The following is a 24649-nucleotide window of genomic DNA, read 5'->3' on the forward strand; positions in this document are numbered from 1 at the left end:
AAAAGTTAAGTTTACAGTAAAATGTGGAGGGTTACAACCCCCCAAACCCCCCATAATGCCGGTGCGATGTCTATTAAGTAAAGTGGGGGGGGTTCTCCAACAAAACCCCCCGTCGGAGCCCCTAAAAACTGTAATTTTGAGCGGCGTGCGCCTCCGCGCTGCGCTCAATTGTCCGGCCGCGCCTTTGTCTTTCGCGCCGTTGTCTATGAACCATGTTACAAGCTATGATCTGCGTTACAGAGGAGCTTAGGCTGAAGCATGAATGGACAGGGCAGAAGGTTAAAAGATTCTCTCTTTCTAATAGCTCACACGTGCAGAAAATGTAGGAAATGGAGAAGCGCCCTTCTCGCCACATTCCTGCCTCGCACACGGAAAAAGAATTTGTGCAGTTGTATTCTCCAAAGACTATCTCTAGCTAATACAAGTTTTGACTGTGTAATGTGCTACAGAACAAAAAGATACCAGAGTAATTTTACTGATAAATCTCCTTGGTGAATATCAGGACCTCTAACTGTTGCATTGATTTGCATGACTAATTACATCTTGATTTGAGAGAAATTTAATTTATGGCTACAAAAGGCATTCATCTACAACAATAACCCGTTTAGGTGTGAATTTAAATCAATATTTTGCAAGTAAACCAGTTTTGAGAGTAAATTTATTTCCTCGTGGTGAATTAATGAGATCTAATTCAGCTTTATTATTGGGGGGAGCGTTTTTGAATGGCTCTCCTCTGGTATAATTGGCTTCGGTGAAACGGAGAGCAAGTTATAGAGCTAAAAAAAAAAGTGTTTACTTACTTCAGACAAGTAATTAAAGCATTTCTGAGAAAAAAAAAAATTCATTCCCTTGGGTTCCCAAGGAAAGCATGGCAATTTCTGACATGCTGGATTTTTCTCTTTCTTGCTGGTCTGAAACAAACAAGCACTTTTCTGCAGTGTAAGCTCTTTCGAATTTGTTTGAACCAGATGTGCACAAGGGTTTTCTTTCAGGTTTTGTCTCTGGGGAAACATATTCAGTAGACAGGCTCTCCTATCAAAGGGCTGGCTCAAACGTTTGGTCACCTGGTATGATAAAGGAACTGCAATTAACACAAACCAATAGGATCCATACTTTGAACTGTAGGGAAGGTGGGTAATTTAAAACAGTGGTTCCCAAACCTGTCCTGGAGGACCCCCAGGCCAGTCGGGTTTTCAAGATAGCCCTAATGAATATGCATGGAGCAGATCTGCATTCCTGGCATCTCCATTATATGCAAATCTCTGTCATGCATATTCATTAGGGCTATCTTGAAAACCCGACTGGACTGGGGGTCCTCCAGGACAGGTTTGGGAACCACTGATTTAAAACATCCCTTTACCTAGGCCAGGGGTAGGCAATTCCAGTCCTCGAGAGCCGGAGCCAGGTCAGGTTTTCAGGATCTCCACAATAAATATGCATGAGATAGATTTGCATCTCAAGAAGGCAGTGCATGCAACTCCATCTCATACATATTGATTGTGGATATCCTGAAAACCTGACCTGGCTCTGGCTCTTGAGGACCGGACTTGTCTACCCCTGACCTAGGCAAATGGCTGCTGGAACTTGCCCTCATTGGGGCAAATTCTATATACGGGCCTACAAAATTGGCAGAGAAAAAAATGCTGAGTGGTATTCTATAAATTGCACCTAATGTTAACTGGGGGTTATATATAGCGCTTACACCTGGGACATGCGCCGTCTGTTTACCCTAACTGAAACACAGTAAAAATCCTCACACCTAACTTAGGCGTAGATGCATGTAGGAACGCCCGCAATCTGCCCATGACCCTCCCATTTCTGTGTTCCCCACCCCCCTTTTTGGCACTGTGTGTAAATTTTAGGCATGGACCCACGCACACATTTAAATTAAATCCAATTAATGCTAATAATTGCGTGTTAAGAAGCCAATTATCAGTACTAATTGGCTCATCATCCAATTAACTTGCACACATACCTTATATAAAATTACGGAGATTATGGGCTCCTTTTACTAAGGTGAGTTAGGGCCTTAACGCGCGGAATAGCGTGTGCTAAATTGCCGCGTGCGCTAGACCTTAATGCCAGCATTGCGTTATTCTAGAAGCCTACCGTGCGGTTTAGCACGCGGTAATTTTGTGCATGCGCTAAAAACGCTAGCGCACCTTAGTAAAAAGATCCCTATGTCTATATTGTATATATGACAAAAAGAACTCGGATATGTGAAAAATCAATAATATTATAAAACACACTTTCACAAGAAAGAAAAACAATGTCATATATGAATGTAGGCAGTACTGCTTTAGTTCAAAGGGGTGTATTTAAAAAAAAAATGGAGGAAAAGCCTCAGACAGATGCCCTCCCACCACCCACTACGAGAATATTTTTCAATTGTAATGCAGAATCTTTCAATCGCAGCGCCGATCTCTTATCAGTCAGCAGCTAAGTCAGCATTTTTACTGCACAACCACTTCCGGGTTTTGACGTCACCTCCCAGGAGTTCTTAACCCAGTACAGTCACGGTGCAGCCATCTTTTGATCAGGAGAAATGTTTTGGCGTCCCGTTTAAGAGGTATGTCATAGTGGCTTCTGAAGGCTTTTTTTGAAGTTATGCACAAGTCCAGTTTATTGATGTAATTTTCTTTTCTGGCCCTAGCTTGATCGGATTGTGGTACACCCTGAGGCAGCAAGTTTGTGAAACGCTGGCCACCGTTGGTGTACCGATCAACAGAGATAAGTTGAAAGTTTTTCTTCTATCAACTTCGCATAGACAGCCCTGCTTAAAGTTTTTTACACTTGGGAGTGCAATGGAGGTTTTTTGCCAGTGAGGTTATCATCCAACCACCTTTATCCACCATTGTGGTGGTGGGAGGGCATCTGTCTGAGGCTTTTCCTCCATTTTTTTTTTAAATACACCCCTTTGAACTAAAGCAGTACTGCCTACATTCATATATGACATTGTTTTTCTTTCTTGTGAAAGTGTGTTTTATAATATATTGTATATATGAAACACAGTTGAATAGTTGATGTTCAGATATGCATTTTTAAGAAATTTGTCCTGGGAAGGTTAGTGTTGGCTTAATCATAGTTGTTTCGGTTAATTATGAAATTCTGGGGAGGAGGCTAGAGGCCTGATGGTAAATTAAAAAAGGCTCATAGCCAAAGGATTGCCTAGGGCATCTAAGAACATAAGACGAAGGGCCATCAAGCCCAGTATCCTGCTTCCAACAGTGGCCAACCCAGGTCCCAAGTACCTGGCAGAAACCTAGGTAGTAACAACATTCCAGAGCTGAGATTGTGATATCATAAAGCCTCATTCCACCAATGCCTAACAGCCAACCTCATCAGTGATGTCATAATGACTTGATTGTCCTATACTTGGCTCATGTAAAAACATAAGAAAATAAGAGCTGCCATACTGGGACAGATTACAGGTCCATAAAACCCAGTATGCTGTTTCCAACAGTGGCCAACCCAGGCCCCAAGTACTTGGCAAGATCCCAAGGAGTAGAACAGATTTCATGCTGCTTATTCTAGGAATCGGTGGATTTCCCCAAGCCGTCTAAATATTGGCCTATGGCCTAATACCCTTGCACTACCCCTTTTAAGAAAGGTCCTTAAGCTGCAGTATTCCTTATTATTTTTTCAATAAATCCCTCTGCCATTGTTACCAGCACCTTCCATAATGACACCGTGCACCCTGCTCTAGGTGCAGAATTATTACAATCACAGCACCATTGCGAATGCAATTATTTTAAATGTTGTGCTTCCTTAAAAGTTTTCATTCCAGCAGGGCACCATTCCGGTACCTTTTAAAAGAGCCTGTGCACCAAATATTTTCCCCATACACACAAAACGGGGGATTTTTTTTAGAACTGACAGAGATCTGACACATGGATGTTGATCTTGAAAAAAAATCCCTGGCTGGCTAGCTGGATTGCGCGATACAGCTGCGCTCTTCAGAATACATCCTTTCTATGCAGGAGATGTACCAATTACAAATATTTGAATCTATTTCTTTTGATCCAAAACAGATCTTAATCTTATGCTGCCAGGGTGGCTTTTGCAACATGCAAAAAAACCCAGGGAATCCAAATACACAGCAAAAGACAATAACACCCACAAAGAAGTGTAAATGCCTGCATAACTGGGACAGATACTTGTTGAAAAGATACTGCGGGCAGCATTCGTGGCCACCGGTCGCTTAAAGCAGTTTAATTTGAAATCGAGATGAGCAATTCCATAAAAGAACATTGCATGATAATTACAAAGACCCCTGAGGCAGGCCAAGAGCCGAAACACTGGCAGTGTCGGGAAATAAAGAAATATTTGTCCCAGTTCTGCAGGCGTTTACACTTCTTTGTGGATGTTAGGGTGGCTTATGCATCAGACTCAAACCAATATAAACTGCTCTGTACAAATGATAAGTTTAGTCTGTGTACATTGTCCGACCTATCGCCGATCTGGCGGATTAGGTGTCTCCTAGAGCCTGAAGATCCTCGCTGATGGGGGTCCTTGATAAATTGTGGGCTTATTATATTTCATTGATTTGTTGGCAACAAATAATTTTAAGACCAAAATAAATTATGGGATACGTGTTCTATTTAATGCATCACTGGTAAAAAAAATAATAAAAAAAATATATAAATTGTGCTTTTTTTTAATGGGATTATACGTGGATTTTAGATTGAAATATGCCAGAAACATTGGTCTCTGCTATATTCTGAGATGCATTAAACAGAAGGAAAGTCAAAACAAGTCTTTTATTCATAGAATGTCATAATTAAATTATATACATAGGCATAAAAGTCTACATAACGTATTGCTGTTACCCGAGAAGAACATATGCTTAAGTAGTATGACATAGTTCTCTATTTAGTTTCACCAGCTGCCTTTTTAATCATTCTTTGGATAGCTTACCCAGTACCATTTTGAATACAGAATTTTTGTACCATGATAGAAAGAGAATTGTTTGGCACCAACAAAAACGACGAAACAAAACAGAAGAATCAGTGGTCTGTTTTTGTCTGGTCATAGGAAAAACTGTCAAGTGTAAGTAAGTCTCTCTTTGGGGTGGGAGAAGTTGATGCTGTGTTCTCGGGAAACAACGAGTCCCCAGTATCCGCGGAATCCTTTGAATCACAAGACGGAACTCGCCTTCTCAAGCAAGTGTCTATATTGGGGGATGAATGTCCATGAGGTCCTTTGTGTAACAAACCTTGTCCATCTGGTGGGTCTATAGATATACATGGGGGACTCATTTTTTTCTTCTGTCTTGTTGCCTGCATGTTGTCCGTTTCACTTAAGACCTGACTTATGAAGCCAGAAGAACTAGATGCGGAATGGTGTTGAGGACTGTTTTGCATGGAACAAATTTCTATTGAATGTCTCCGGGGGTCATCCAACCAAGAGGATGGTTTTTTGAGGTGACCTTGGGCGTCTACACTGTAAAATTTCTTCAGGTCCTTTAATGTGACAGTGCTGCCATTGCCCAAGTTTCTTTTTTGGGACAGAGTATCTACTGCAGAGCAGACACTTAAGGTTCGACATATTTTTGAACTCAACTGCTCTCTACAGCTGTTTATGTCGGACACTTCTTGGTCCATTGGGTCTATAGGCAGCTCTTCAAATGTGTCTAGACCCGCAGAGGAGGCTGTGGAGTTCTTAGAAATATTGTATTGATTGTGGGAAAGCTGTTGCGTGTGAACACTTGATCGCCCCCACTTAGCTGATTCTTTCGCTGGTGCTGGTGTCGGAGAAATTGATGGAAGCTGCGTAGACGTTGAACAGGTGGACTGGTTTGTACAAGGGGGCTCACTCACCTCACTCGGGATGCTCTCTTTGCTTTCGGTGCCGCTTTTATCCATGGAGTCATTTCTTATTGCTACCTATTTTGATTTGTCAAGAAATCGGGAAATGGGGCCAAGTTGTCGGATAAAAAGAGAAAGACAAATCAAAGAAAGGTTAGCACAAGCAGGGAACAAATATTAGAGGGGAAAAATTTAAGAATACCACACTTCTTTACTTGACTATCACATATTTCTGTGTGTTGGAGCTGAGAGGTAAAGTAGATGAAAACATATGGTCTGATCTTACCTTAAGAGGGTTTACTTCAATGACTAGAGAGGGACTAGACATCTTCTGTGCCTCAACATTTTTGAAGAGCAACTGATAACCTTGGAAGATTTGGCGACATTTGGTGTTAGTACTGGCAAAAAGAAGGATGCCTTGTTCTAGATCAGTGGTTCCCCAACCCTGTCCTGGAGGACCACCAGCCAGTCAGGTTTTCAGGATAACCCTAATGAATATGTGTAGGGCAGATTTGCATGCCCATCACCTCCATTATATACAAATCTCTCTGCATATTTATTAGGGCTATTCTAAAAATCCAAGTGGCTGGTGGTCCTCCAGGACAGGGTTGGGAACTACTGTTCTAGATGATCCTGATCATTTCTTCTAATAAAGGTATAACCAGTAATTTATTTCTTGATTCTTCTTGTAGCAAGTTAAGACACAAGATTCACCATGCTGGTTCAGACCAAGGGTCTATCTAGCTCCAGTATCCTGCTTCTAATAGTGACCTGTCCAGAATAAGATTCTATTCCTACCAACTCCAGGGATAAGCAGTGTCTTTCCCCATGTCTATCTTGACCTTCAGGAATTTCCCCAAGTCTATCTTGACCTTCAGGAATTTGTCAAAACCTTTTATGAACCCATCGACGCTAACTGCTTTTACCACATCTTCTGACAATGAGCTCTAGAGCTTAATTACACATCGAGGGGGGAAATTCTGTAAATGGCATCTAAAAAGATGCTATTGTTGTCTGGAATGACTGACCAAGGCAAATAAGGATATAGAAATTAGTTACTGGAGATTTCGTAAAATGCTTAAAACATTTTTATATGATAGATTGCAAAGTTGTATCTTTCCACAGAATTATTATAGCTTCTTTCTGATGTAAATCACCTTGAACTAAATGGTATTAGAGTGATTCAAAAATATTGTATTCGATAAAATATATATATGCCTATCGCATGACAAACATGCTTAGGCGCCTTTTACAGAATGTTGTGGGCAAAAGTTGTTAATTATTTCTTAATGTATCTTGAGCTTTATTCTACTTTATTTCAAGAATTTCTGCTTGTCTCCAAAGTATTGGTGATGTAAAAGTGAAAATTAATAAAAAAAATACAGAAAAAAAAAGAAGTATGCGTAGGGTTACCAGTTGTCCGGATTTCCCCGGACATGTCCTCCTTTTGATTGACATGTCCGGGAGTCCGGAAGGCTTTTCAAAACCCGGCACTTTGCCCGGGTTTTGAAAAGCTTCCAGACAAAATCGCGTCAGGAAGGGGCAACGTGGTGATGGTGGAACAGGGCGTAACAGAGGCAGAATTGGGCGGTCCTGGGGGTGTGGCCATGGGTAACCCTAAGGAGCGTATAGCAGCCACTGCTGTACATTTACTGGTCAGCTAGATAAGGTCAGCCCACCTGGAAGAGTAGCCGAATTGGGACACCGAAAAACACCCACTGCCCTACTTAGAGTCAGAGCTTCAAGAAACCCACCCAAGTGGCCTGGAAGAGGAGGAGGAACATTTGTGGGGGCCAATGGGCACTTAGGGATGACAGACAAAGTCTAGTGACATCACAATGGGCAAAATAAGGACCGAAGGAAGAGGCAAGAGAAAAGGGCGCCTTTCACTTTTCGGTTATCGTCTGACATACCAAGTTTATTTGTTGTGACACAGTCGCCGAAACATGGATCCTAGTTGGGACTTCATCTGATCTTTCTGATCAAGGACTTATTATTGTGTCAATAATAAATGTAACTGGCGGCTGATAGAGACATCTCTCTTGCCTCTTCCTTTGCTGGTTTGTCTTGTTTTGAGACTAACCCTCTTCTGTGTCTGTTTGTGCAAAATATGGAACATCCACTAGCTGGTATGGTGGCTCCAGTGGAACAAACAGAAAGCAGCTAAGGGATACAGTGGTTGGCTGCCACTGACAAGAGGTGAGGTGCAATGTTTCAGGTCTGAATCCAGGCTTAGGGAATGAATGCCAGACTTTCTTTGCATCACACCCAGGAGTAGAATATTTTCTGTTTCTTAATTACTGACAGCAACCAATGGACCTTGAAGTCGCAAAGCAGCCATTCAAGGGCAGACCACATGTCTGTTTTGCTCTGTGACTTTATCCTTGGAAGCCTCTTTGAAGGTCTAAACGCATATATACCGATGTGTACTTCAGTGTCATGGCAGAAAAATTGAAAGCAGCTATTGATGACACGGAGGTGAACAGAACTACATCCACTGCCCCTTAGCCCACTTCTAGAATGACAGAACATCTCGCCAGCGGGCCTCAGACCTCCTGTGCAAACATTTCCTAATGAAAACAACCATTCTGTGCCTGTCTCTTTCCCATCCACCCTGCTGTCTCTTGTGATGGAGGACTGATGACGTACCCTGAAATTAAGGGCCGTTCTAGCTGTCGGATCTGAATGGCTAAGAGATATGCAGGTATTTAAACACATTTCACACTGAAGGTAGATTAGGTATTTGTTACTTTCTGCTGTGTGATCCTGAAGACAGCAGGCGTGTGGTTTTCCTTAATAGGAAACTGTTTTTGTTTGTTATTTTAAAGAAATGTATCACAGGTATTACATATGCAGAGCTTTTTCTTGTAAATTCCAGTATAGTGCATTCACCTAAAATTATTAATTCAATAAGAGCATAAAATAACTTCTTTCTGGTAATGCATTGTAATATGAGTTTGAAAGGATCAAGTGACATGGCATCTATTCTACACATCCAGTTTTTGCATAGAAAGTGCTAGAAAGCAATATACAGAAAAATACCCAACACGACAATAAAGGTATTACACACTGGCTAGCATTTTGCAGTGAATAAATATCTTTTCAACACTGGAACATTCAATGTCTTTTTTGGCAAAAATACTTGTGGACCAGTTGTAGTTACGTGCATCACCACTAGGCAGCCCTACTGTTTTGCTCCCAAGAAAAGGTCAAGGTAGCCCTTCAGACTGACCGCTTGAATCCTTTTCTGACAGCGAGAGCCAAGAACATAAGAACATAAGATTTGCTGCTACTGAGTCAGACCAGCGGTCCATTGTGCCCAGCAGTCCGCTCACGCGGCAGCCCCATTTGAGTCTAGCATTACCTGCGTATGTTCTGTTCCAGCAGGAACTTATACAACCTTTTCTTGAATCCCTGAAGGGTGCTTTCTCCTATAACAGCCTCTGGAAGAGCGTTCCAGATTTCTACCACTCTCTGGGTGAAGAAGAACTTCCTTACGTTTGTACGGAATCGATCCCCTTTTAACTTTAGCGAGTGCCCTCTCGTTCTCTTCACCTCGAAGAGGGTGAACAATCTCTCTTCCTCTACTAAGTCAATTCCCTTCAATATCTTGAATGTTTCGATCATGTCCCCTCTCAGTCTCCTCTTTTCAAGGGAGAAGAGACCCAGTTTCTCTAGCCTCTCATTGTACGGCAACTCCTCCAGTCCCTTAACCATTTTTGTCGCTCTTCTATGGACCCTTTCGAGTAGTACTATGTCCTTTTTCATGTACGGTGACCAGTGTTGGACGCAGTATTCCAGGTGGGGCCGTACCATGGCTCGGTATAGCGGCATGATAACCTTCTCAGATCTGTTTGTGATCCCCTTCTTAATCATCCCTAGCATTCTATTGGCCTTTTTTGCGCGGACGGTTTCAATGACTTGTCTACAAGTACTCCTAAGTCTCTTTCCTGGGGGGGCTCTCTCTGAGTATTGCACCGGACATCCTGTATGTTCTTGCTTTGTGGCAGTACATTTTTAAAAAAAATTATTGGTGCTTTCAGGGAAATAAAACCTGAGCATTTTTTTTTTTCTTCAAAATAAAAAACCTTTGATCCAAATACTGTATAATATAACGTAACATTATATTTGTATACCGCGGTATGCCATAAGGTTCAATGAAGTTAACAAAAATGTGCTCCCGGAGTCACTGAGAAATTCACTGTTCACTAAGAGCAGGCTGAAGAATGCAGATGATTGAAAACACGTCACGGTGAAAGCATTAGAGCTATCACAACCACTAGTGAGGTTTAAATTGTCATGTTATAGTGTACAATTGGTGGTTTTCAAAGCTATGCCAGGGGACCACCAAGATATCCACAGTAAATATGCACGTTATAGATATATGTAAATCTATCTGATGCATATTCATCCAAGTTTCCAAGTTTATTAAGTATTTTGATTTATCGCCTATTCAAAATTCAAGGCGATGTACAAATAAATAAAAATTTTTGGTAACATACTTACAATTATTAAATTAAACAAATGATAATCTTATATATACATATAACAATACATTTTGAGGGTATTTCTACAAATTATAATGAAACAAAAGGAAAATTATTTAATGGTTACATTCAGTATTAAAATCATTAATTCAGGGGAAAAACAATAGGAAGGGAGACGAAGACAATTGACCTATTAAGTTAAGAATGTGAAAAAAATTAATCATTAAAGGCATCTATAAATAGAAAACTTTTAAGTTCAGACTTAAATTTTGCCAGGTTTTTTTTCCTGTCTTAGATACAGTGGAAGGTTATTCCAAGATTGAGGGGCTGTTATAGAAAAGATTGTGTTACGCCTTGTGTTGATAACTTTTAGTGAAGGAATTACTAATAGGTGTTGGTCTTGAGATCTAAGAGATCTAGAGGTAGTGTAAGGTATCAAAAGTCTAAATATAAAGGCTGGAGTTTTATGTTCTAAAGCTTTAAAGATGAGTAAACATTGTTTAAATAGTATTCGATGTGCTACTGGAAGCCAGTGTGCTTTCTTAAGTAGGGGTGAAACATGATCAAATTTTTTGGCTTTATAAATTATTTTAATAGCGGCGTTCTGGATTATTTGTAATCGCTTAAGCTCTTTCTGTGGCAAGCCTATAAATAATGCATTGCAGTAATCAAGTTTAGAGACTACAAGGGAATGAATTAAGATATTCAATGATTTTGCACATAAAAATTGTGGGTATCTTGAAAACCCGGTGGTCCCCTGGGGACAGTTTTGAGAACCAACACATCTAAGCTATAACATGAACTATTCCAACACAATCATTTGACCGCAGTGGGGGTTGTGCTGTCACTGTAATGTGCTTTCATTCATTTGTATCCTTCAGGTTGCTCTTTGTGAAGATTAGAGAATGACAGGAACTCAATATCCCCGTCCCCGTGTGTGTTATCACTGTTCAAGTTTCAAGTTTATTAGGATTTTATATACCGCCTATCAAGGTTATCTAAGCGGTTTTTACAATCTGGTCCTCAAGCATTTTCCCTATCTGTCCCGGTGGGGCTATGGAGGATTAAGTGACTTGCCCAGGGTCACAAGGAGCAGCGTGGGGTTTGAACCCACAACCCCAGGGTGCTGAGGCTGTAGATCCAACCACTGCGCCACACACTCCAACCACTGCGCCACACACTGTCCCTGTCCCATTCCTGCTTTAACTGCACAAACCTCAAAACACTTATGATTTTAATGTAGTTTGAGGCTTGTGCAGATGAGGATGGAGCTTAGGCATTAAGAACATAAGAATTGCCGCTGCTGGGTCAGACCCGTGGTCCATCGTGCCCAGCAGTCTTCTCACGCGGCAGCCCTCTGGTCAAAGATCAGCGCCCTAACTGAGACCAGCCCTACCTGCGTACGTTCCCATTCAGCAGGAACTAGTCTAACTGTGTCTTGAATCCCTGGAGGGTGTTTTCCCCTATGACAGACTCCGGAAGAGCGTTCCAGTTTTCTACCACTCTCTGGGTGAAGAAAAACTTCCTTACGTTTGTATGGAATCTATCCCCTTTCAATTTTAGAGAGTGCCCTCTCGTTCTCCCTACCTTGGAGAGGGTGGACAACCTGTCCTTATCTACTAAGTCTATTCCCTTCAGTACCTTGAATGTTTCGATCATGTCCCCTCTCGATCTCCTCTGTTCAAGGGAGAAGAGGCCTAGTTTCTCTAATCTTTCGCTGTACGGCAACTCCTCAAACCCCTTAACCATCTTAGTCGCTCTTCTCAGGTGGAATGAGGCATTATGACATCACAATCTGAGCTCTAGAATGTTGCTGCTTCTGATTTTAAAGTGTCTGAGGCTTGTGCAGATGAGGATGGAGCTTGCAGGAATGGGGCAGGGACAGGAAAAGAACTTGCGGGTACGGGACAGAAAATGAGTTCCAACGGGGAAAACTTTGTTCCCGTGTCATTCTCTAGTGAATATCTCGGAGACTCTGATAGCATATCTGGACCAAAGGCTTAGCTTCACATGCCTGCTTCTCCCGAGGTATAACAGGCAGAAGAGGTGTGCATAAATTTGTATACAAATCACACCTAGACCTGGATTCCAGTCGGTCAGGAGTTTGAAGATCACATGCCTGCAGATGTTTACACTTACCTGCCTGCGCAGCAACCTCTGTGCAGAGGGAGAATGCAGCGGGGGAGGAATTCTGGGTATACTCGCAGAGTCCGCCTTGCCAGGGGTGTTTATCAAACAGAGAAAATCCCCAGGAACTTGCAAGAACGAAGTGATATCCGCGGGCTGAGACTGCACAGATGTTGTCGAACCTGATCAGAATGGTAGAAAGCGAGTATTAGTGGCCAAGAAATGCAGTTATGTATTACCACCACCACGACCCCAGCTTTATGCATGTCACATAGCATTCATACTTTGTTTTTTTTTTTTTAAAAAAAGTATTCAAATTGTCATATCTTTAGCATCTACAGTAGCTAGAGATAAATTTTGAGAGTTGAATAAAAAGTATTGCCTCCACTTCCATAATTCATCAACAGAGGGCAGCACTGATACACTACACGTGTTCACTTAGTCTTTCAAATCTCTTCCTTCACCTCGACTGGTGAGAAGTGTCTGTGTGAGCAGGCTGTTTTGCTATCACTTGTAAGCAATGTGTCACGATAGAATTTCTGACTGTTTCTGTCATGATAGAATTTCGGCTTGTTGGAGGAGTCCCTCCACTTGAAATTCCCTGCCACAGGCATTGTCCTTTACAAGTTTGTCAACCTTTCTCGAGTGAGACTTGCCCGTTGCATCAAAAGTCAGGCATTTGCGGTCCACGATTTACACATACTTACATTAAAACAGTCTCACAACTATTGGCACCCTGCATGCGGCAATGAATTACAACTGGAGGGACTCCTTCAGAAACTCTATCACAACACATTGCTTAAATTGCATCGATGAATGTTCATGGCCTGCTTTCATTTCACAAACAGTAGTAAAGCAGCCTCTTTGCACAGACCCTTCTCACCCACTGAGATGAAGGGAGAGATCGAGTGAACAGATGCAGCATGTTAGCGCTGACATCTGTTGATGAAGGTGGAGGCATGACATTTCATTCAACCCTTGCATGTGCGTGTGCGCACCCTCCCCCTGTATACATATAATATTCCATTTGATGTTCAGATAGAGAGTCCATGTAAAGGAATGACAGCCTGCAAAATGGATGATCTTTCTATCCACATGTACAGGAAACACCTCCTGTATTCTCCAATTTCAATGGTCTGGAGTAGAGAATGACATGGGGACAAATTTTTCCTTGTCCCCACGAGAACTCTTTTTCCAGTCCCGGCCCAGTGAGTTGGTTTCCTGTCCCTGCCCCGTTCCTGCAAGCTCCGTCTTGATCTGCACAAACCTCAGACACTTTAAAGCCATGTGTTCGAGGCTTGTGTGGTTAAGGCAGAGCTTACAGGAATGGGGCGGGGGCAGGGACAGCAACATAACTCATGGGGACGGGGAAATTGAGTTCCTGCGGGACGGGGAAAAATTTGTCCCCTGTTATTCTCTACCACTCTAGAAATCAAAATGTAGTAACAGTGAGCCAAGTAAAGGACAATCAAGCCATTGTGACATCACTGATGAGGTTGGCTCTTATTGGTGGAATGAGGCATTATGATGTCACAATACCAGCTCTGGTTAGCAGAGGCTGAAGCTTTTCATATTATTTATTCATTCAATTTTCTACACTGTTCTCCAAAGTAGAGAATGACACGGGGACAAATTTTTCCACGTCCCCGTGGGAACTCATTTTCCCGTTCCATCCCCGCGAGTTCTTTTCTTGCCAATGCCCCATCCTCATCTGCAGAAGCCTCAAACCCTTTAAAATCATAAGTGCTTGAGGCTTGTGTGGTTAAGGCAGAGCTTACAAGAATGGGGCAGGGACAGGGACAGCGATAAAACTCGCGGGGGACGGAATGAGGAAAAGTTTGTCCCTGTGTCATTCTCTAGTCTGGAGATAGGTTTACTTTTTTTTTCTTTATGATGTCCCTGGGGAATATTTTCCTTTGGTTCTCTGCATTTGTTTATGCTCTCACTCACTGAATAGTCTGTTCTAGCATACGTTTTTCTGCCCAATGGCATAGCGACGGTGAGTGGCACCAAGGCATCGGCAGCCCTCCCCCGCCCCTTCCTGACCCCCCCTTCCCCTCTTTCCTTTCCCCCTTCCCCCAAACCTCGTTAATTTACCCAGCGCCAGCAGCATCACAAACTTGCTGCCCATGTCGTGTCAGCTCTCCCTCTGACATCACTTCCTAGGGGCGGGACCCGGAAGTGACGTCAGAGAGAGCAAACACTGATGCGGGCAGCAAGTTCAAGATGCTGCTTGCATCGGGAAAATGAAAGAGGTATGAGGGAAAGGGCGCACGCGCGTAGCAGGGGGGTGCGGAGAGAAGACAGGTGCCAGTGTCCCCCTGCTAAGATAATGCTTGGGGCGGACCAACCCCCGTTACTACATCCCTGTCTCTGTCCCATGCTTGTTCTGGACAACTTTGTTACATCCGTAAGTTCTGGACTGGACTGGTGAGAATGTTGGGAAGGAAACATTTTAATGGTTAGTGCAGCAGACTGAGCTGCTGGGGAACTGGGTTCAAGTCAATACTCCAAACACCTAGGCAGGGCCGGATTTTCCTATAGGCTAACTAGACTTCAGCCTAGGGCCTCAAGATCCGTGTCACATTTTTTATAAAGGTTAGTACCAATAACAACATGTTTCATTTAACATATTGATATATATCACAGTAATGATGTATTTTATTATCTCTCATGTAATTTACAAACTTAAAAATGGGAGGTGAAAGGGCCTCATAAGTGGAATAGCCTAGGGCCTCTTTTCATCTAAAACCGGCCCTGCACCTAGGGGGATATACTCACTTATTCCCTAATTAAAAGGAATTAACTTTCAATATAATGTTATACTCAGCTGAATATATTATGATAGTATAACATTATACTGAAAGTTAATTCCTTTTAATTAGGGAATAAGTGAGTATATCCCTTAGGTGTTTGGAGTATTGAATTGTTGGTTTCCTTGGGGTTGTGCGATTGTGGAGTGCTTCACTTTGAAATGGGTTCAAGTCCCAGTGTAGCTCTTCATCACCCTGGGCAAGGCACTTAACCCTCAATTGCCCCAAGTGCAAGAAACCATAGGGGTCCTTTTACTAAGGCGCGTTAACTGATTTAGCGCGCGCTAATCGATTTAGCATGCACTAAAGATTAGTGCGCGCTATATGTTAAGGCCCCCAATATATTCTATGGGCGCCTTAGGGTTTAGCATGTTCTAAATTGCTTAGCGCGCCTTAGGTTGTGAGCCCACTCGAGACGGAGAAAGTACCTTCCTATAATGTGTGCAGCGCTGCCTTCGTCTAGTAGCGCCATAGAAATGATTAGTCTAGTAGTATTCTGAAGTAGAAGTCTGCACGGGAACGGGGATCGCGGGAATCCTGGGGGTCCCACGGGAATCCCCCCTAACCCACGGGCCTCCCACAGGGATCCCCCTCTGGTCCACGGGACTCCCACAGGGATGGAAGGCTTTGGAAGCAGGGTTCGACCATATAATATAATGGACACGTCAGCCTTAGTAAAAGAGGGGGTTTATAAGTTAATTACCTGAACAGAAAACAAAAAAAGGGTTCCACCAAAGAGATTCCACAAGGAAAACAGCAGCGCAAACACAAAAGAAACTGTGGAATTAATGATCCTGTCAGAAGTAATTGCTGCTTTTTATGGGGACAGGCGAGGATGGGTGGGGATGGAGAGGATCCTGAAGGGGACGGGTGGGGACGGAGAGGATCCTGACGGGAATGGGTGGGGATGGAGAGGATCCTGGCGGGGACGGGTGGGAACGGAGAGGATCCTGACGCGGACGGGTGGGGACGGAGAGGATCCTGACGGGGACGGGTGGGGATGGAGAGGTTCCTGAAGGGGACGGAGAGGATCCTGGCGGGGACGGGTGGGGACGGAGAGGATCCTGACGGGGACGGGTGGGGACGGAGAGGATCCTGACGGGGACGGGTGGGGACGGAGAGGATCCTGGCGGGGACGGGTGGGATGGAGAGGATCCTGGCGGGGACGGGCGGGGATTGGTGGGATTTCTGTCTCCGCGCAACTCTCTATTCTGAAGGAGTGTTCAGTGACCGAAGTGACTCTGAAGCACTGCTCCCTCCCATCAATTATCTTTCAGCCCCTTTTACCACCTTCACAACTGCGATAATTAAACTCTGCAGTCGTGATTCCCCAAACATCATTACTCCTACAGTATCAAAGTGCATAATTGGATATCGTACCTTGAAACTATGAAACTTTTGCTTTGTTTGCACAAACATAGGGGCCAATTGCTAAAAGCCAATTTCTTGCCCAAGCTTCCTGAAAGTGAAACTACGAGTATGTATCTGCTTTGCGTCAGTATGGTTGTCCGAATCTATTGTCTTGCAACTGTTCTTGGTTGCTCTTCCCCCATAGTAGCTGCTATCCTAGGTGTCCGCCTAGTACTAAATGGTTAAACCAGTCCTGGGAGTGTTCATTTCTTCTCCGGCCATCCTTCCTCTATCCTGGAAGACTACTACCTCTCATACAAAGCATTGTGGAATACCTACAGTAAAGCCGTCAAAGAGAGACCGAACAGGGAGGACTGTAGGTTATTATTTAAAAAAAGAAAGAAAGAAAAAAAACAATAGAAAAAAATAATAAAAAATTAAAAAAGTGAGGTTAAATAATTTAAGAGACAATTAACTAGTTAATAGTGGATCTTCCAGAATGCTTACCCAATGAATTCTTTCCCTTGCTTTGCTATTTTCCTTGCACTCAGCTTGGTGGAAAGTCATGTTTTAAAAAGTTGAGAAGCCAGTGAGACCCTCAATGCTTTTGACCCGAGCCTCACGCTTAGATTACTGCAATCTACTCCTAACTGGTCTCTCGCAGTGTCGCCTCTCCCCCTTTCAATCTGTGTAAAACTCTGCTGCACGACTCATCTTCTACCAACCTCACTACGCTCATGTCATCCCTCTCCTTAAATCACTTCACTGGCTCCCTATCCACCTTCGCATACAGTTCAAGCTCCTATTGCTGACCTACAAGTGTGTTCATTCTGCTGCCCCTCAATATCTCTCCTCACTTCTCTCTCCTTATACACCTCCCAGAGAACTCCGTTCCTCAGATAAGTCACTCCTTGCATTACCCTTCTCCTCCTCTGCCAATTCCAGACTTCGTTCCTTTCATCTAGCTGCCCCCTATGCCTGGAATAAATTACCCGAGTTTGTCCGTCAAGCCCCTTCCCTTGTTTAAAGGCAGACTGAAGACCCACCTTTTTGATATAGCTTTCAATCCTTAACCCTACTCCTCTGCCCTCCAACCCAGCCCGCTGATTAACCGTTCCCCTTAATTGTATCCATGACATCCTATTTGTCTTTGGGAAGCAGAGCTGAGCTTGTGATGTCATAATAGCTCTTCCACCAATAAGAGCCAACCTCCTCAGTGATGTCACAATGGCTTGTGTCCTGTCCTGTTCTCCCTTTTGCCCTCCAACCCAGCCAGCTGATTAACCGTTCCCTTTGACTGTATCCATGACATCCTGTTTGTCTGTCCTGCCTGTTAAGATTGTAAGCTCTTTCGAGCAGGGACTGTTTTCTTACTCTATGTGACTCCTTGCAGCGCTGCGTGTGTCTGGTAGCACTATAGAAATAATTAATAGTAGTAACATGTATGTATAAGTGTGTATGTGTGTCTTTGAGATGTTTATTGCTTCGGTAACAGCACCTGATTGAGATTTAGGATAGCCCTTGCTCCTTTCCGCTTGACAGCTGGCACAAGGACCGGAGTCCAGGGTCTGCATCATATAGCTGTCATTGGGCAACGAGTGAGTCCGACCTACGTTCGGTTTCCTCACGGTCAGCAAGCTGTCTTCTTGAGGTACCTCGGTGGCATCATCCTTTGGTGAGAGTTCATTCTAAAAGAACAAAATACAAAGTTCAGAGAATTAAGACCGCAAGACACAAGACAGTGGCCTTTAAGTGTAGGGGGTAACCACAGACATGCAGATTTGCCACAAGACAACACTGAAGAAAATTAAAACACGTGAACGAAAGGATATACATAATGGAAAGGCTCTTCTAACACTAATGCATTCTGAACTCACAACAGTATATAGCACACGCAATACAAAGAGACAGAGAAAAGCTCCAGGCTACGCACGAACCATGGCTACTTCTAGGAAGACAAGAATGAAACAGACCATCATGCCTCAAGGACTCTGTCTGAATATGTTCTGTGTGTTAGCTGTGGTTATAAATTTGTTACTGGTATGGTTGCTTCTGAAAAGGCTGAATTGAATTAACAGGTCGATCCTCCATTTACACCCTGTTCTGACGTCTTGATTCGAGGTGGTCATGCGCCCTCTTTAGTTACGCTTGCCACAGTGCCAGCTATAGTGCGTGACCACTTGTAAGATCCCGGATATTTGCGTCTTTTTCTCTCGTACCCTACCGTTTTGGGCAGAATCTTGTACGCTCGGCATCCTTCTTTCTTTCCAATAGCAAAATTTGTAATAGTCCAAATTAGAGTGTATCATCTGTGACCTTTTAGAGAAGAACTTAAGACCTGGAAAGTAGTTGAAAAAAAGGAAAAAAAAAGAGGATGGTGTGTGGGCAATCAGCCTGAGTGGAGGAAGTTTTACGCTAGGGCTGCTGTCTCTTTAGATAAATAACATTGTGAACTTAAAGTTGGAACCGACATCTGAAGTTTCACCCAATAGATGTAGCAATGATTCGGTCGTGGCTTGTGTCGAGAGTCCCAAATCTGGATCGTGCCCCATTTTCTCTGGTTTGGAAAATGTCATTTTGATGACTAGTTCAGGGAAATTGTTAATAGTCCCTGATTGCAATCTGCTTCCTACAGGGTGCCCACAAAAACATTCCTTGATTTTAAATGGTTACAAAACCAAAATTGATTGGAATATTCTTTCACCTTTGAGGCTACAGTTTCAGATGGTATCTCTTGATCACATGCACTCGATGTGCGCCCCCACCTGTTACTCGGCAAACATCGATGTGATAATTGAGCTCGGACCAGACTCTCCGAAGCATATCCGGCGTGATCGCGTTTATAGCTTCAGTGATGCGTTCCTGCAGATCATCCATGGTTGCAGGTCGTGGAGGTACGTACACTCTGTCTTTCACGTACCCCCAAAGGAAAAAGCCACAATCATGTCCGGTGATCTCAGAGGCCACTTGAGGAATACCTGGTCGTTTTGTTGCGTTGCATTGTCTGAAGGTTGTAACTTCTGCACCAATTTGCATCTTATAAGGGTGAAATTTTAAGCGATTGTGTAAAATCTGGCTAACTGTGCTTTTTGGGACTTTTATTTGCTGTCATCTTAATTATAAACATATTCCAATAAGATTTGATTTTTTTAACCATTTAAAATCAAGGAGTGTTTTTGTGAGCACCCTATATAATGGTGATGGTTCAAAATAGTAGAATGTAAGTTCAGATGTTAAGAGCAGAATGCTTGCTCAGCCTCGTCTTATGATTTTTTGAAAGTAAACCTTTCCTAAATTCTGTGCACACAGTCATGTGTTCATGGGGCAAGCGCTTCTATTTTTTGGCAAAGTTACAGAGGTAACCCCCTCTTCCTTGCTCTCCATCTTCCTTTTGTTTCTGTTCGGTCTCTTCATTTTCCAATAATAAGCATTTAAATAAAAATGAAGAAAGGGTACTTTTTTTTTTTTAAATACCAGACATTTTTAATAAACTGTACCATGAAGCATGATGTGAAATACTGTCATGATTTTAAGAGAGAGGTGCTACGTACACAACTATCCGAATGAACGATTTTAACAATCTTTTGGATGGATCAAGTCAGAGGACAAGAAACATGGCAAAAATAGAACAACAAACACCCAGAAGATGGTATAGATAACAGAGAAAACGAGATGGGGGATGGGAATGAAGAGCAAAAACATGTCTAGTGCACAGACACACAAGTGAACGCCTCTCTGTAGCAACTAAAACACAGATAACGTTCGACAAAGAAGAGGCTACATCAGGGCTCAAAATACATATACCGACTGTGTCCTGTCCCGCTCTTTGCTCTCTTGACCTCTGCCCTGGTGTTTCTGTAGGCCATGACATAGCCATGTGACACTTGCTTTGTATGTATTAGTATGCAATGATGTGTGTAATCTAATAAGGGGGGGGAATAGATTTTATTGGTGGTGGTAACAAATTTTCAGCAGAAAAGTGCAACTGGAAGGTAATCGTTTTGTGCTTACATATAATCTACCGCTGCAATTGTAATGGCTATATACTATCCTCAAACAAATCCACAAATCATATGTGATAATGTAACCTCTAATTACAAATTTGAAGGTGTAGATCAGGGGTGTCAAAGTCCCTCCGTGAGGGCCGCAATCCAGTCGGGTTTTCAGGATTTCCCCAATGAATATGCATGAGATCTATTTGCATGTGGTGCTTTCATTGCATGCTAATAGATCTCATGCATGTTCATTGGGGAAATCCTGAAAACCCGACTGGATTGCGGCCCTCGAGGAGGGACTTTGACACCCCTGGTGTATATTAAACCTCTAAGCTGCATCTTCAGAATGTGCTTTCTGTGTGGTCATTGCGCCAATGGGAATCTCGCACTGCATTCTACATCAACTCTTGTTGAACCTTATGTGTCGCACTCATCATCGGTCAGCTTTTTTTAGTTTAGTATAAAACATCAAGTGAAACTTCTCATATATTCAGTGATTCGATATATTTGATTATTTCAAACTGTATACCACTTTGCAAAGTTATACGGCGCTTATCTGCGTGCTGTCATTGTGTGGGTTGGGGGCTAATTCTTCCGACATGCTTCGACTATATCGGCTGTATCAATCATGTCGTTCCGGTTCATATACCCAGTAGTTTTCTTTCTTCTAAAGCTTAGAGGTTTAATATACACCAGGGGTGTCAAAGTCCCTCCTCGAGGGCCGCAATCCAGTCAGGTTTTCAGGATTTCCTCAATGAATATGCAATGAAAGCACCACATGCAAATAGATCTCATGCATATTCATTGGGGAAATCCTGAAATTTTGCAATTAGAGATTATATCAGCATATATGATTTACAAATAATCTACTGCACGTGGTAATATCAAACTCTACGTGATGAGAGAGGAAGAACAGCTTACTTCGACACACTCTTCCATTGCCACTCTGGAACCAGCTCGTAGAGAGCTATTTGCTGCCCCGGACCCTCTAAATCTTAAGGTACACAAATGCACTAGACAAATGAGGCCCTTGAACCCGCCTGCTTCGCTAAAGAGTGGTTAAATCTCCAGTGCCATATGACTGTTACCCATTTATGCTCGACAGTGTCAGATTAGTCTAATTCTAGGGTTTCTGAAAAGCCTAAAGTGCAGGGCATATAGGTCTGACCAAAATCTGGAATCCAAGGTCATTTCATTTATTAAAATGCCTAAACCGCCTTATTCCAAAGCGGGACACATATAAACATACATAGTAAAACAGATACAGCAAAAACAGATATACACATTATCTCAGTGGCTAATCAATATCAGTCCTCTGCAAACAGATGTTGCTCCAAGAGATGCTTCAACTGAGCCAAGTTCTTTTGTTGGCATAACCCTACAGGTAAGGCAGTGGTTGCAACTAGCTGATACAAAAATCTAGTTTTCTGTCTTTTTTTTCTTTATGTTAAAAAAAGGGGTTATTAAAATCTCAGAGGGAAATGACCAGAAAATCACGCCAGCTCCTTCTATTAACAACCAAGCTTGGAACACGATTCTTTTTTGGATTTAAATAAGCCAGATCTGACGTTACATCATTATATAAAGTATATACAGTGAATGTATATAATTGTTTTTAACACTTTTGGGAAGAAGAGATGGAAACATGAAGGAATTTGTGAACTGATCTGAATAGTTTATTTTTTTCCTGCTAGCAAAATCCCTAAACTTCAGGAATGCCATGGATTCTTGTTACCTCCCCCCCCCCCCCAGAATACTGGCTGCTACATTGCCTATCCCCTAGTGCTAGCAGCCAGGGAGCAGCAGTATTTTGAACCCTGAAAACCTCCCAGGTACATAGCAATCAGAGTCAATACATTGCTTTCCAGAGCGCTAAGGAAGAGTGTGTTAGTATCGTCAGGCAAAGAGTCGTCCGTCAGAGCTAGGGACCAGGACTGTTCAGAGAGAATGTCTGACGTCAGAGACAGAGCCTCCATCTCAGCTAGAGGGATCTAAAGGAAGAGATGATCAAGGATAAGAAACCAGGCAAACAGCAGTGAACAAAAAATGTATCAACTAAGAAAGCAAAAGGCAGCTCTGCGTCTCTAAATATTACTACGTCTTCCCAGGGAAGCCCGGCTACCACTACAGTACTCAAGCACCTATGACATGAAAAGTAGGTATAACATGTGACGGTTGATTTATTTTCTTACAAACTCCTTGATATCATAGGCTTAAAGATTTAAAACAATGACTTTTTAAAAAAATTCACTGATCATATATCAACGCTGAATTTCCCAAATCGCTCTGCTCTAGAAAAATCGCTCTGCTCTAGAAAAATCGCTCTGCTCTAGAAGTATAGAATTAAACATTCTGGAAGAGCGGATGGCTCAGTGGACTTGTGTAGGCATACAGAACATCTTCTGTCACACTGATAACTGAGCAAAATGCTATTACTACGTGAAAGCTCTTTGAAATTAGGTCTTCTCAACCCACTCAAGTTTCTCTTGGACAGGTATCTACATCACTAAAACCACCAGAACAACTAATTGGGTATAGAAGCCAAAGATCCTACTATTTTACTATTGAGTACCCACCTCCTGCCCCCACCAAATTAACTCTCACGCTGTGCTGTTAATGCACCTTAGTCTTGACATGAAATGCATTGATGTACCAATGCACCTCAGTTGACACCAACTGCATTGCTTACTCTTCCAGTCTTGGGCCTTAATATATCTCGGCTACATCTCGTCCTTATCTAGGAGGCAAATGAGGAGCAAAAGAGGGAAATATAGGGCTGTTAAGGAGGCTGCAGGCAGGCCCAGAATGTGACAGCATCAAAATAGAAAAAAGTCCAGCGATCAGTTCTTAAACACAGAAAAATAAAATAAGAAAGCATGCTTATCTGGGTCTTGGTTTTATCGGCACTTTGAAGACAGGCGTGTGGGGCAGTAGAAACAGAAGTAAACAAAAAAAAAACAACCCCTGCATAATATCCCTTAAAAGATGAATTTGAATAGACATGTATACCAGCATTTTTCATCTCTACTTTTGCTGGGGAAAAGTGTTTTTGGTATGCAATCATTAACCTCCCCTTTTATCAAGCTGGGCTAGCGCAGTAAGTGCTCCGACGCTCATAGGAGTCCTATGAACATTGTACCATTCACCAAACCTCATAAAACGGGACCTAAAATATTATAGCATGAAAAACATTTTGGTTTATTTTCATGTTTGTTTTTAGATTCCTTCTCACCCCCCCCCCCCCCCCCCATTTTTGGTCATTCTTTTTGGTTTATTTTAAACCTTTTTTTGTTAATGTTTTTATGTTTTTATGTGTGTCAGAACTTTTTAATGCGTATTGATTGCTCTTATACACATTAATTCATAACTTTTATTGGTCCTGATTGTTGTTATTTAATTTTAATTATGTATGTATGGTTGCAATCTGACTTGTTTAAAGGCGGACTATAAGCAATAAACTATAAACCTGTAGGTTTTTCTAATCACTCAGATGAGCGTCGGAGCTTTAATAATTATAATAATAATAATTTATTTATATACTGCCCTACTGCAAAGTTCTAGGCGGTTTACATACATTAATAACTTTATACAAACAACGTTTAAAAATACAGTACTGTAAATGGCACTAAAATAATACAATAAAAATACTAAAATTATGCTATAAAATTCTAAAATTATACAGTAAAATAAGATACAAATTGCTAATTTAACCGCAGCGGCCAACGATAAAAAAAATCGTTTAACACAGCTTGATAAAAGGGGGCCTAAATTTAAGGCACGCTAAAGAGTGCGCAATGTTACACATTCCCTTTTGTTCCACAGAACGACTCTTAATGGTTCATGAACAAATATTTTTCAAATTCCCAAATCATAGATTTTTCCCCCCTAAGAGGCTCATTTTTAAAGCACTTAGATGCACAAAGTACCATAGAAACCTATGGTGCTTTGTGCGTCAAAGTGCTTTGAAAATAAGCCCCTAAAACCCAGATTCTAAAAATTGGCACCGGTAGACCCACTACCAATGCCCCTACATTAATTGTTTTAATTGGCTATTAGCGGCCCGTAATTGA

The 24649-nt window shown here is 42.3% G+C and overlaps 1 protein-coding gene across 8 annotated transcripts in view; it reads right to left on the reverse strand.

Annotated features, from left to right (window-relative positions):
* Positions 1 to 4741: 4741 nt before the first annotated feature.
* Positions 4742 to 24649, reverse strand: part of CACNA1G (calcium voltage-gated channel subunit alpha1 G) — a 574606-nt gene continuing 554698 nt past the window's right edge. For 6 of the 8 annotated variants that reach the window (XM_033960654.1, XM_033960655.1, XM_033960653.1 and 3 more), the window contains 4 exons: positions 22436 to 22570; positions 18083 to 18272; positions 12434 to 12603; positions 4742 to 5885 (listed from right to left, as the gene is read on the reverse strand). In XM_033960654.1, coding sequence (XP_033816545.1) covers positions 5007 to 5885; positions 12434 to 12603; positions 18083 to 18272; positions 22436 to 22570 — 1374 coding nt within the window. In that variant the 3' untranslated portion in view covers positions 4742 to 5006. The remainder of the gene's footprint in view (positions 5886 to 12433; positions 12604 to 18082; positions 18273 to 22435; positions 22571 to 24649) is intronic. The other 2 variants (XM_033960657.1, XM_033960656.1) reach the window with 1 other exon arrangement.

This window comes from Geotrypetes seraphini, chromosome 10 (genome assembly GCF_902459505.1).
Source record: "Geotrypetes seraphini chromosome 10, aGeoSer1.1, whole genome shotgun sequence".
In the NCBI taxonomy this organism is placed as follows: Eukaryota; Metazoa; Chordata; class Amphibia; order Gymnophiona; family Dermophiidae; genus Geotrypetes; species Geotrypetes seraphini.